This window comes from Mastigoproctus giganteus, chromosome 9 (genome assembly GCF_048544385.1).
Source record: "Mastigoproctus giganteus isolate SK-2022 chromosome 9, ASM4854438v1, whole genome shotgun sequence".
Taxonomy (NCBI): Eukaryota; Metazoa; Arthropoda; class Arachnida; order Uropygi; family Thelyphonidae; genus Mastigoproctus; species Mastigoproctus giganteus.
Window position 1 is genome coordinate 41,802,314 of NC_143583.1, and position 13,545 is coordinate 41,815,858.

Sequence of the window (13,545 nt, forward strand, 5' to 3'; positions counted from 1 at the left end):
CATTAAGAACCTGCAGATAAATGAACCACTAGGTGGCAGTGATCACAGTGTGTTGAAGTGGGATTTACTCAAGGAGGTAACTACCATCAGAGGAAGGGTTTTTGTTTTCGTAAAGGAGACTATGATGGTCTGAGACAGTATTTAAATTCTGTACAGTGGGACCAACTGATGATGTTACCAACAGCAAACTCAAAATGGGAAGCATTCAAGGAACTAATCTTGGAGGCTACCAGGCTTTACATACCAACTAAGAAATATTGTTCAAGGTTTAGGCCTAAATGGTTGTCAGATGAACAATGAGACATGTGGCAAAGAAGAAAAATGCATGGGATACATACAAATTAATGGGTGACATGGAAGCCTATGATAGATATAAGTTGGTCTGTAACCAAGTCACAAAGGAGATTAGGCAGGCAAAGGCAGACTACGAAAAATCCTTGGCAAAGGATGCAAAGAAAAACAGAAAAGAGTTCTTTACATACTTGAACTTGAGAAGGAAAGGGATGAATCAGATTGGTCCACTGGATATTGATGGTTCAACAGTTGAGGATCCTGCTCAGGTGGCTAACAATCTAAACGAGTATTTTGCATCTATATTCACGCATGAGGAGTTATTCAGGAAGGAGAATGATGTAGGTAAAGTAAACATTGGCAGTGAGCTGGATGATTTTGTAATAACTGAGAGGAAAGTGGAGGAGAGATTGTTGAGGATAAACATAAAAAAGGCACCTGGGGTGGATGGGATCTATCCAGTTATTTTAAAGGAGGCAGCAAAGGAAGTATGCAAACCCCTAGCCATAATTATGAGAGCTTCTTTGGACTCAGGGGAGGTACCCATAGACTGGAGATGTGCAAATGTAACCCCAATTCACAAAGGAGGATCAAAGGCTGACACAAGTAATTATAGACCTGTTAGTTTAACTTCTGTTCCAGGTAAATTAATGGAGGCACTGGTTAAAGAAGCACTGCAGGATCATCTAGACAAGAATTCTGTTATAGCTCAGACGCAGCATGGTTTTGTTAAGGGCAGGTCTTGCCTGACCAATTTGATTGGATACTATGATGTAGTCACAAAAGAACTGGATGCAGGGAATAACTTTGATATTATATATTTGGATCTTAGAAAGGCTTTCGATACTGTTGCACATGGAAGACTGCTGCACAAATTGGAGCAGTGTGGCATTGGAGGCAAATTGCTGCTATGGATAAGGGGATGGTTAAGTGGCAGAAGACAGAGAGTGGTAATCAATGGACACTGCTCATCGTGGACTAATGTTATTAGTGGAGTTCCTCAAGGTTCAGTGTTGGGTCCGTTGTTGTTTTCGGTGTTTATGAATGATATTGATGATTGGATATCAAGTTTAATGTCCAAGTTTGCAGATGATACAAAGGTTGGCAGGGTCGTTAAGGACACTACTGACGCTATGCTGCTGCAACAGGATCTAGAAAGGTTGAACAGATGGGCTGAGAGGTGGCAAATGAAGTTTAACATTGACAAATGTAAAGTACTACATATGGGAAACAGTAACCCCAGAGCAACGTATCAACTCTGCGGTACTACACTGACAGTGGTGGAGAATGAAAAGGACCTGGGGGTAATTGTGCAGGCAGATATGAAGTTCTCTGAGCAGTGCAGACGAGCTGCAAGAGTAGCTCATGGTGTCTTGTCAATGATATACAGGAATTTTTCTACCAGGGATAAGGAGGTGATGATTCCCTTGTATAAGGCAATGGTTAGGCCACATCTTGAATACTGTATACAGGTCTGGAGGCCTCATTTCAAGAAGGATGTAGAGCTGCTGGAACGGGTACAGAGAAGGGCAACAAGATTAGTAAATGGAACAAAGGGTTGCTCTTACGAAGAAAGGCTTAAGTTTTGCAAATTAAAGAGTTTGGAGACTAGGCACCGGCGAGGTGATCTGATAGAGGTGTATAAGGCTTTGAATGGTTTGAGCATGCTCAATGCCAATGGGATTCTTCATCTTGCTCAGAATAATCACCTCAGAGGGCATAAATACAAATTGAGGAAGGACGGATGGCTGATAGATGTGCGGAAATTTGCCTTTGGCCAGCGGGTGGTTGGTTGGTGGAACCGACTTCCATCACTTGTTGTTGAAGTTGATAGCCTAAACAAATTTAAAGCTCAACTGGACAGGTATTTCGAACGAACGGAGGGGTGAAATGGGAGTGGTTTTTTTTTTTTTTTTTTTGCCTGATGCTGAATAAGCTTGCTTTCTTGCATCATATGCCTCTACTAATGCTAATGCTATATATATATTTTTTTCCCCATATATTTTACTATCACCAATCTTTAATTTGCTACACACCTCAGCATTGAAAATTTTTACCATTAATTTCTAATTAAGACAGACTCAATTTTTAAATTATACACAATTTTCCCCAAGTCTTTTGAGGAATCAAAATAACAAGCACAAGCTCTCTGTGCTTGTGCTTCCACAAAAATAATAGAGAACGTTATATCATTCTCAAGGTACACAAGTGTTAATGCTAAGGATCAGATCCAATCAGTCTCAGTACAAACATAACAGAGAACATTATATTGTTCTCAAGGGATACCAGTGTTTTTGCTAAGCATCAGTTCCAATCAGTCTTTTCCTTCGCCTAAGATCTTATCTGCGAACTGCACCAAACCAAGGTAATTTTCTTTACTGTCAAGAAATCTGGATAGGTCATTCTCCTCGTATTTATTAGTCAATATTTGTAAGTCAGTTGTTCCCAAATTACTGAGATCTGTGGACCCTTTCAAAAATCAAAAAAAGTATGGATCGCTTCAAAAATCAAAAAAGTTTGTGGACCCATATATATATATATAGAACCCCCCAGGGGTCCATGGACCCCAGTTTGGGAAACGCTGATCTAAGTAATAGTAGTAGTAATGGAGGCATGTGATGCAAGAAAGCATGAGCTTATGTAGCATCAGCCAAAAAAAAAAACTAATTTCACACATCCATTACCTCTAAAAGTTTGTCCAGTTCCTCCTTGAATTTATTGAATCTATCAACTTCCACAACGACAGATGAGAGTTTGTTCCAGCAATTAACCACCTGCTGGCTAAAGGAAAATTTCTGCAAAATTTTCATGGGGCAAAAATTTATGCCCCATCAGGTTTGGAACTGATCCTTGTAATCTGAGCAAGCAGAAGAATCCCATCATCACTACTACTATTTCCACGTGCTCAACCCATTCAAGACCTTATACACCTCAATCAGATCACCTCACAGGTGCTCACCCCTTAAGTATGGGTACTACTGATCTTCAAATGACAGATGCAGTCATTCAGCTGTGACTAAGTATTCATAAATGCAGCTGCATGTAGTTTTTTTTTCTTTCCCTTTTTTTCTCCCTTTTTTCCCACCTTGCTTTCTCCAACTGTGTATGCATTTCTCTGTTTAAATTTTGTGTGGAGAAAATGCTGTATATATAAATTTATAAGCTGTCTAGTTCTTTTCTTGGTAAGAGGGCACCTCGTTCTCCTCACCAATCTTGTTGCCCTTCTCTGTACACACTCAAGTAACTCTACATCCTTCCTAAAATGAGGCCTCAAGACCTGTACACAGTACTCAAGGCATGGCCCGACCATTGCCTTATACAAAGGGATAATCACCTCCTTTTCCCTACTAGCAAAATTCCTGTATATCATTGACAGTACCCTGTGACCTGCTGACCATGAAACCATTTCAGTATTATTTTACTTTAATATGGATGAGATCTCTGCCGGATATATCTTTTCAACAACCAGTTTGTAATGGAGACCCCATGGTTTTCATCAAGAGTTGTTTTAACTAATCATTCCTATGCCAAACTTTTCTTTATAAATAAGATTAAAATATGTTCTTTTGGTCTCCTTATAAATTTCTTGCAACTGCTCATTCTCCTCATTTTGTCTGTTATTACGTTTTGTGCTTTGATAATCTCGCCCAGCAGTCCACCGCAGAACCAAATTCCTTTGTTGCTTTTTTTGTGGAGAGTTCTATCACAAATCTCAGTAATGAGTTTCATTACCTCTTGCAACTGGAAGTTTAAATCCAATTCTCCCAAACGTTCAACATTGTCATAAGTGAAAATTTCTCTTAACTTGGTGTCAAAGAGTTCCCAATTGCACTTTGTGTTTTGTAACGAGGAAAATCATAATTAAAATTAAGGTTTCTGGGGTCTGAAGACTTTACAATGTTGAATGCAATAACATTGTGGTCACTGCCAGTCCAGGAGGTATGAATCCTCTAGTCCCTGACACAGTGACCAAATATTCTGTTAGATAATGTGACATCAATAAAGGATTGCCTGGAGGCAGAGACAAATGTTGGTGGGTGTCCCGGGGAATTCCAAATAGTTAAGTTCTTTGTTTGAATAATTTCCTCTAATTGCTCGCCTTTAGAATCCGAAACGGGACTGTTCCAAAGTGTCGACGATGCATTTGCATCCATGAGTATCAACACTTTCTTCCCAACTAATTTGTTTAAGGCCATTTCTAAATAGTTCAAGAATGGTTCTAGGATTGACCAGTTTGGCTTCACTGCACAGTAAATTTTACCAAGGATGCTCTCCAAACATGCACGTCATTAATCCTGGTAACAGTGATGTTTGGATCTGCTATGACCAGGGCCGCCCAAACAGCCACAGCATTACTCAGATCCGCGTGGATTGAGTGACAGACTACGATTTTGCAGTCATTGGGTAAACCTTTGACTGCACCTTTGTAAGCATAATTCTTGTAGACCAAGAATTCCAATATTTTGCTCTACTATAATTTTAGAAAGATGTGCAAGGCTGAAGCCGATTTGACAATTTAGTTGAATTATTTTAACCATTCCTCTAATATTATTATTTATTTTGTTTGTTTGTGTCAAACCAATTATGTATAATTGGTTTGAGCTTTTGTTTGATCCTGGGCATGTAAATACTCCGTACATTTTAAGTCGTGGTATGAATGATCTGACTTTTTCTTCCTAATTTTGCAATTGGGGCAAACAATTCAGAGATTCTTTATTTTTACATTCTTCAATTTCATGCCCTTGCTGTCCACAGTGCCAACATGTACAGTCAGTTTGATGGCAGTTCTGGGCTGAGTGACCGTAGCCTAAGCATCAGGAGCCTATAATAAAATCCTTAAGACTATGCACTGGAAAACCCAAGTATAGACAACTATCAGATCTTAATAAAATTTTTCTAATATCGACAGGAACCTCGAAAACCCAGTGTGAATTATTCTTATTTTTCAATTTAATCTTAAATCTTATCTTAACTAGTTTTTTAAAATCTTTTTCTCATTTACATCAAACGCTCTGGTGAGATTTTTTTCGGTCTTCTATAAATTCTTGGTCTGAAACTTCTTTATTTATGTCATAAGCTATAAGGGTTGGGTTTAATTTTCTTGGTGATTCAACATTAAGGTTGTGTTCTTTAAATTTAGTGTATTTACTTTAAGCTTTTCTAAATCATTACTGGATGCAGTTTCTATAACTATGCATTTTTCATGTACTTTCTGTACGAATTTAATTTTTACCTACCTCAATTTTATTTTAAAGTTTTTAGATACTGCCTGTTAGATCTCCTCACTCGTTTTAAGATCACACTCATCGTTAGCACATATAATTGCACATGTTTTGTTTGCTTTCCTGAGGGAACCTCACCCTGATCTAACTTTCTGTCCATGTTTGAAGCAGCTTCGCTAACATAGCTACCTGCATTTGAAGACATAGGCACAGCATGAGCTTCTAATTTTGCTTTCAGTTTTTCATTTTCCATTATGAAATCAATTAATATTCTCTCCATGGTATTCCATGTTTTACTCACTTCTGTTACCATTGTTGGAGTAACCTTAGAACCAGGTTTAAGCGTATCTAGTAGATTATTCTTAAGTGCTAGAACAAAATCTAAATTTTCAGTGTTTCTTGACTGCTCTAGTTCTTCATCAGACTGCATGTCATCAGCAGTGGCTCCACCCTGGGACTGGTGTATAGATGGAAATTCATCCTCCGTGATATTAACAAGTTGTACAAATGGCTCCTGAAACCCTTTCAGACTAGCTTCTACAAGCTCGGGTGCAATAGTCAGAGCACCAAGCATTCCATCAGAGGACGAAGAGCTTTCGTCTGACATTTGTAAATTTAATAAAGCTTATAGGTACATAGCAGAATTAGATAAGTAATAATTTTTTTTTTTTTAATTAACTAAGATAGTTTTTAGAAGAAGGAGAAGACAATAACCATATGTTAGCAAGCACAGAGGTAAATTACTTGTAAAGTCAAATTGCTCCTGAGTCCTTTCTAAATGTAAGTTCTGGTAGTGGAGCAGGTTATCTGAAGATATTATAGTCCCACGAGACAGTAAATACTAGGGGAACAGCGACCTTGCACATAGCTGAGAGCAATGAGTTGTGAGGCAATGGGAGCTACTGGAACGAGTACAGAGAAGGGCAGCAAGATTAGTGAATGGAACAAAAGGGTTGCTCTTACTAAGAAAGGTTTAAGTTTTGCATATTACAACGTCTGGAGACTAGGCACCTGTGAGGTGATCTGATTGAGGTGTATAAAGCCTTGAATGGTTTGAGCATACTCAATCCTGATGAGATTCTTTCTCTTGCTCAGAATAATCACCTGAGATGGCATAAATTCAAATTGAGGAAAGACAGTTGTAGGATAGATATGTGGAAGATTGCCTTTAGCCAGTGGGTGGTTGATTTCTGGAACAAACTTCCATCTGTCATTGCAGAAGTTGTTAGCTTAAATAGATTCAAGGCAGAACTAGACAAACATTTGGATCAAGTGGATGGGTGAAATAATGTTTTTTTTTTTTTTTCTTTTTTTTTGGCTGATGCTATATAAGCTTGCTTTCTTGCATCATGTGCCTTTACTAATGCTAAACTGTACGAAATGAAGCCTATAATCCAACACTGACAGTCTGGTCTGTGCAGGACCTGTAGAGAAGTCGTTGTTCTAAGGTAACTTATGTCCTATGCCTCTGCATGGGATATAGTCATCTTACACATGCATTCTTGCTGAGGGCAGATAACTCGTATGTGTGAGAATATTTTACCATTTGTAGTCATCTCGCCGAGACATATACAGCCAGTCAAAATTTATCTGACAGTGACCATGTGTCTGCTGTTTTTAGCTATTTGAAATCATTAAACCTTTTTACTCATATTTAAAATTTACCTTTTTATTGTTATACTTCTATTATATGTTTTATACCTTTATTGTTATTTCTTTTGTTATGGTGACCTAATTCATTACATCACTGAAATTTTAGCTATTATCTCTTATGACCTGGTTTTGGCACATTATAGCCTTATGTATAATGCTTAACATGCTTAGTTGCCAATATGCCAATAAAGCTTGAGATCCTTGAGGTTGTCACAGATATGCCAGACAAGCTGTACTTGCTACCTGTGAGTCTAAAACGCTGATGGAACTGATATTCGGGTGACACTCAGTTCAAGTGGACCCAATTTTGGCGAAGTCAGGACTTGACAGCCAAATCCTCTGGTTGCACCTTCACAATGGTGGGACTGTTAGTAATTCTGGGTATAACCTCTGCTCAAGCACATGGTGGGTGACCACCCAGGTGTGAACCGACGTAAGCAGGGGTCGATGTGTGGTGCCCACACCACATGGAGGAATGCGCCCCCCCCCCCTTGTGTTACCAGGCAGTACTAGGTGGTAGATGACTCTCATGTAATACCACCACTTTGCTTATTGGAGGCATGAAGTGGGGGAACCCATGTTTAGTTGCCAGAGGCAAGTTCCGGTCAACCCTTCCTCATCTCTTCCATCATGCAGTATGATTGATGACTTTTGAGGTTATGATGAACATCGTGGTGAGATCCAATCTTCCTTACATTTCGAGGGTATAGCTCTAAAACGGTGTTCGCTGGCCGGCCACTAGTTAGTACACTGGACCGAACCTATTGGTAACTCTCTAGGAGGCTTCCGGATCAGCTAGTATATAATCTTGCTACCTCTACTCTGCCAGATAGTGACTGAGGTAGTCCGAGTAGTGTGTATGTGGGGAGCATTGTCGAGGCCATGTTATGTCAAGGATCTGGGTATATTCTTACCTCATGTATGCCATATCCAAAAATTTCATTACTTCAAACAGCATGTTCCACCCACTTTTTCTTACTATTGAGTACACCCTGAATTGTCAAACTAATAGAGTAAATTTATCTGCAAAAAGACCTAAACCTCCCAAACACTTCCTTATTCATTTCACAAATATACGTGGTCTGAATTCTAATCTCAATGATGTCCATTTCCACTTGCAATCTGCCAAAGCTCATGTACTTTTTCTGACAAAATCTCAGTTATCAGTTGATTCAACTACTGCTCATCTCAGTTGCCCAAATTATTTGCTATACGATTCCTTTCGCCTCAAAGGTGGTACTTGTGCATATGTCCGTTCCAATATTCCCTGTCAGAGACTTGGTAATTTGGAATCTCCTCTCTTCGATGTTACCTGGCTTAAAATCTCTCTACCTCTTTTGTGTCAAATTCATCTGTTGTCTCTACCGTTCTCTCAACCCCACTAATCACTCGGAGCTCCTTGACTTCCTCTCTTTGCAACTTGACTTTCTCCAGTCCAACTTTCCTAACAGTGAGGAAATTTTCCTTGGTGATTTTAATGTTCACAACTCCAGCTTGCTTCCATTAGTCATACTGATCCAGCTGGTCGAGATGCTGAGGCTTTTGCAATTATTAATGACCTTGCCCAGATTGTTCATTTACCTACAAGAATACCAGACAATCCTAACCATACAGCCAACACGCTTGATCTTTTTCTCACAAACAACCCTTCTAAGTACATGGTCGAAGTGAGAGGTCCTTTAGGCACCTCAGATCACAACTTGGTGATTGTCTCTTCTCCAATGGAGCCTTTATCTCATGGCTTTTCCCAACCTTGTATTGTTTGACATTACAAGAATGCAAAATGGGATGACCTGCAAGATTTCTTTTCTTCTTTTCCTTGGTCAGATTACTGTTTCAAAACTTCTGATGTCAACGTTTGCTCAGATCGTGTCAGTGAAATTATTCTTGTAGGAATGGAATCCTTTATCCCACACTCCACTTTAAAATCTCGTCCTTTATCTAAACCTTGGTTTTCCAATAAATGTGCTAAGGCTGTCCAAGAGAAGAATGTTGCATATCGTAATTGGCTTGTTTCTAATTCTTCAGTTTCATTTTCTGCCTACACCAAAGCTCGCAACAGTTGTAAAGCAGTTATTAACCAGTCCAAACTAGAGTTTGAACAGGCTAAGAGTAGAAAACTTGCTTCTTGCCCTAATGGTAGCCGAGCATTCTGGTCTTTTGCCAAAGCTATTCGCCGCAACTTTTGCCCATCTCTGCTCCCACCTCTGTCCAAACCAGATGGTTCTGTTGTCACTTCAGCCAAGGATAAAGCTGACTTGCTAGCATCCCATTTTTCCTCCAACTCCTGTATTAATGATCTTGGTAAAACACCTACCACCATTCCCAACACTTTCCATTCAATGCCTCCTGTGGTTTTCCGTCAATAGGATGTCAGAAGGATTTTGACGAATCTTGTTGCCAAGAAAGCTCCAGGTCCCGATGGTATTTCTCCACTTGTTCTCAAAACCTGTGCTCCTGAACTTACTCCTGTTCTTTGCTGCCTTTTTTCACTTTCTTATTCCAAAGGTGTTTTTCCTTCTGCTTGGAAATTTGCTCATATCCAGCCAGTTCCTAAAAAGGGTGACAAATCGCTCCCATCCAATTATCGTCCCATTGCAATTACTTCTATTCTTTCTAAAGTAATGGAGAAATCAATTAACCGGCAACTTTTAAACTACCTAGAAATCTTCCGTCTGATCAACAATCTCCAGTATGGATTTCGTCAGTGCCTATCCACTTGTGATATTCTGGCTTATGTTACCCATTTATGGACTAATTCAATGGAAAAGTTTGGTGAAACACAAACAGTTGCTCTTGACATCTCAAAGTCTTTCGATCGTGTTTGGCATAAAGGTCTTCTAAACAAGCTTCCATCTTATAGTTTGCCAACTGTTTTTTGTAATTGGTTATCCAGTTTTCTCTCTGATCGCTCACTGAGGGTGATGGTAGATGGCTCTCTGTCTTCTAACTTGTCCACTAATGCCAGTGTCACCCAAGGTTCAGTTCTTTCCCCCACTCTTTTCCTCTTGTATATTAATGACCTTCTTCCATTGACTGGAAATCCTATCCATAGTTTTGCCAATGATAGCACATTGCATTCCACTTTCCATTTTGAGAAACCTTGTCCTGCTCAATCAGCTTCAACTTCTCAAAAATCTGCTACCAATTCCTTAAATGCCGATCTCCAGGTAATTCTCCAGTGGGGCAAAGACAACTTAGTTGATTTAATCCTTCTAAAACTGTCTTGTCTTATATCTCGCAAAAAGGATTTTTCTGCTCCTATGCTTATCTTTGGTGACACTCCGATTTCTAGGCAAAATGATATATCTCTTTTGGGGATTACCCTGACTTCTAATCTCTCTTGGCACAAGCACATTACAAATATTGCTTCCTCTGCATCTAAAAAAACTTGGTTTTCTCTTTCGCTCGCGGCATTACTTTTCTTCCAAACAGCTGTTCACTCTGTACAAATCGCAAATCCGTCCTACCGTGGAATATTGTTCCCACAACTTGGTGGTGCTCCCAAAACCTCTCAGACTTCTTGATTCCGTTCAGAAGAGGAATCGAGAAGTCTGAGAGGTTTTGGCAGACTCTGTCCACTCATTGTCTTATAGACATACTGTTTCTGCTGCATTCCTCTTCTATAGATATTTCAATGGCCACTATTCTTCTGAATTGGCTTCTATAATTTCCGCTCTCTCTTTCAAAACAGTCCGAACACGTGCCACCACCAGCCAACATCCATTTACTGTCCAACTCCAAACTCACAGAACCAACTTTTCATCTTCCTCATTTATTCATTCAATTGCCGTTTTCTGGAACAACCTTCCTTCATACGTATTTCCTGAAAATTACAGTCTACAGAAGTTTAAATCCAGTATCAACAAATATCTTCTTTCGTCTTCTCAACTTCCAACCCAAGCATGGTACTAAGTACTATAGATTCTGATATACCTCTCGTGTTTGGGGTTTACATAAAAAAAAAAAAAAAAAAAAAAAAAAAAGCCCCAAACAGGCCAATTGAAAGTCATTGATGTACAAGAAAAAAAAAAAAAAAAAACAGCGAAAATACGGAACTCTGAGATATTCTACCACTACAAGACAGTGAAATCAGCCATCACATTCAGGCGAATGACCAGAAGAAACTGTCTCTAAAATGAAATGTTTCCACATTTGGGATCGTTCCTTAAAAACTTTCTTAACCTTTTATCAAGCTTGATAAAAATATAACATTATCAGGCATGTTGGTGGATTTTTTACACTGAAAACATGTTTTTAATTATATTTTTAAAGTACCTTCTCCCCTAACATGCTTTAAACATGTTTTTATAACTTGTTTATTAATGCTTACATGTTGTGAGTGTTATATTTGCTATTGGCGAGTGCAACTTTAAAGAAACAAAAATCAAAAAATCTGTCACTCCAGCTGTTGGATGACAGTAAATGTGAAAAACATCTAATGCAATGGTTTATGATCCATTTTTAATAATGACACCCCTAGGTAATTTATTTTATTTTGTGGCACCGCTACTATATTTTCTGCCTGTTAGATCTGATTTTCTCTCTCTCTCTCTCTCTGAAAAATGTTACATGATAGTTATTTCAATAATATAACTATAAACAGAATTACAATTCATAGTACAAATTATGTATATAAACAGTATATAATAATTTTATTCTTTATATAGAGATACTAAATAAACATCAATTATAGATCACCACAAAATTAAAAAGATACCATACACCTTTTTATAATGAAATAAACATATAAATTAAAAAAATAATAATAAGTTTAAGTAACTTAAACCCAAATTACGCAGCACCCCGGTTGAAAACCACTGATCTAATGCATGCAAAGCATCAGCAGTGTGATATTCGATGATTAGATATGGAGCCAGTGTACTCTGATTGGATAATAAAAAACCCACTAATCTTAAATTTGTGTTTTAAAATGCTTAATAATTATAATAAGAGCCTTAACAAAGCCCAAAATACCATTTTCTTCTATTTTTTTTATTGCCCAATTTCTTGAATAACAAAGGAATTAATGATATGAACCATTAATGAAGAAATGCTAATATTCATCTTGATGCCACTTTAATAGATATTTTTATTTTAAAATTTAAGTTGCTCTGTGAAATTTACCTCTAATGTGTCACAGTAGAAGGCTCAAAATACTTAATAAAGTTTTAGTTCTGTTGATATAATTTTTAAAATTTTAAAAGATTCTCACTGATTTATATATTAATGTGTCTGATTTTAGATGATTATGTGAATACTTATTATTCCCAAGAAATTTCTCTAAATTTGTAAAAACTCACAAAGCTATAGTTTTTTTCATTTCTTTCTCTGTATACTAATATACTTTCCTTCTGTTTTATTTTTTGCAGCTTATGGGGTGCTTTTAATGTAATGTGTTTTAATATAATTATATTTCTTCTGATCATGGCTCATATAAGAGCAGTGTTTTCAGATCCTGGAATTGTTCCTCTTCCACATAATAATTTGGATTTTTCTGATATGCATTCTGGCATTAAATCTCCTCTTCAGAAAGTAAGTAATTAGAATATAACAACATATTTTTCATATTAAATTATATTTTTTGTCATGACGAAGTTTTATTTATTACCACGGTTGGAAAATTTATAAATGGCATTTGGATGAATTAAGATTTTTTTTTTTTTTTTTTGGTTCTCAAACTAAATTTTTATTTTTAACACTAGCTGAAGATATATTGGAAAATAAATTATTTATTTTCTATATAAATAATGTATTGGAAAATAAATAATACAATCATTAGTTGGACATAACCAGTGCACACATGTAACAGATTGCTGCACTTGGTTATATACAGTGGCTGTGCATTTTGGAACTTCATAGAAGGTTAGCTTTTTGGAATAATTTTGAGGTTTTTTTTTTTTTTTTTTTGTTTAATAAAATAAATTGTAGCGAATATGTATTTTGAATTCATGTAGTCACTTGGGTTAGTTTACTTTTGTATTTAGTTAAGTATTCAAAAAGCTACATCTTATTCTTCAGATAGCCCTTGTTATCGATATTTTGGTGGCAACTTTAACTTTCGTTCAGTAGCTTAAATTTAACTTCTCTAGTGGTTAAAGTTTTGTCAATAGTTTCATTTTTGTAATTTTTTGGTAATTTAAATTTGCTAATATATTGTAAATTTAAATTTTGTAACGTTTCTAAAGTTCAAATTTTACCTTATTAATGGTTGCTACAAGATTCACTTAATATACGAAGTTCAAGGATATCATGACCCATACAGAAATGCCTGCGGGCATTTCTGGTGTGTCGTGAGTTTGTCATTTTTATTGCCTCTGGCATGTAGTGGACAAATGTAGCTCAACTGAAGATTCTTTTCTTCTTTGCACCGATGTAA

General features: G+C 37.3%; 1 protein-coding gene across 1 annotated transcript in view; it reads left to right on the forward strand.

Annotated features, from left to right (window-relative positions):
* Positions 1-13,545, forward strand: part of Dnz1 (DNZDHHC/NEW1 zinc finger protein 11) — a 115,053-nt gene that overhangs the window by 19,225 nt on the left and 82,283 nt on the right. Inside the window, exon 2 of the mRNA XM_090381350.1 lies at positions 12,539-12,701. Within this exon, the coding sequence (XP_090237476.1) occupies positions 12,539-12,701 (163 nt within the window). The remainder of the gene's footprint in view (positions 1-12,538; positions 12,702-13,545) is intronic.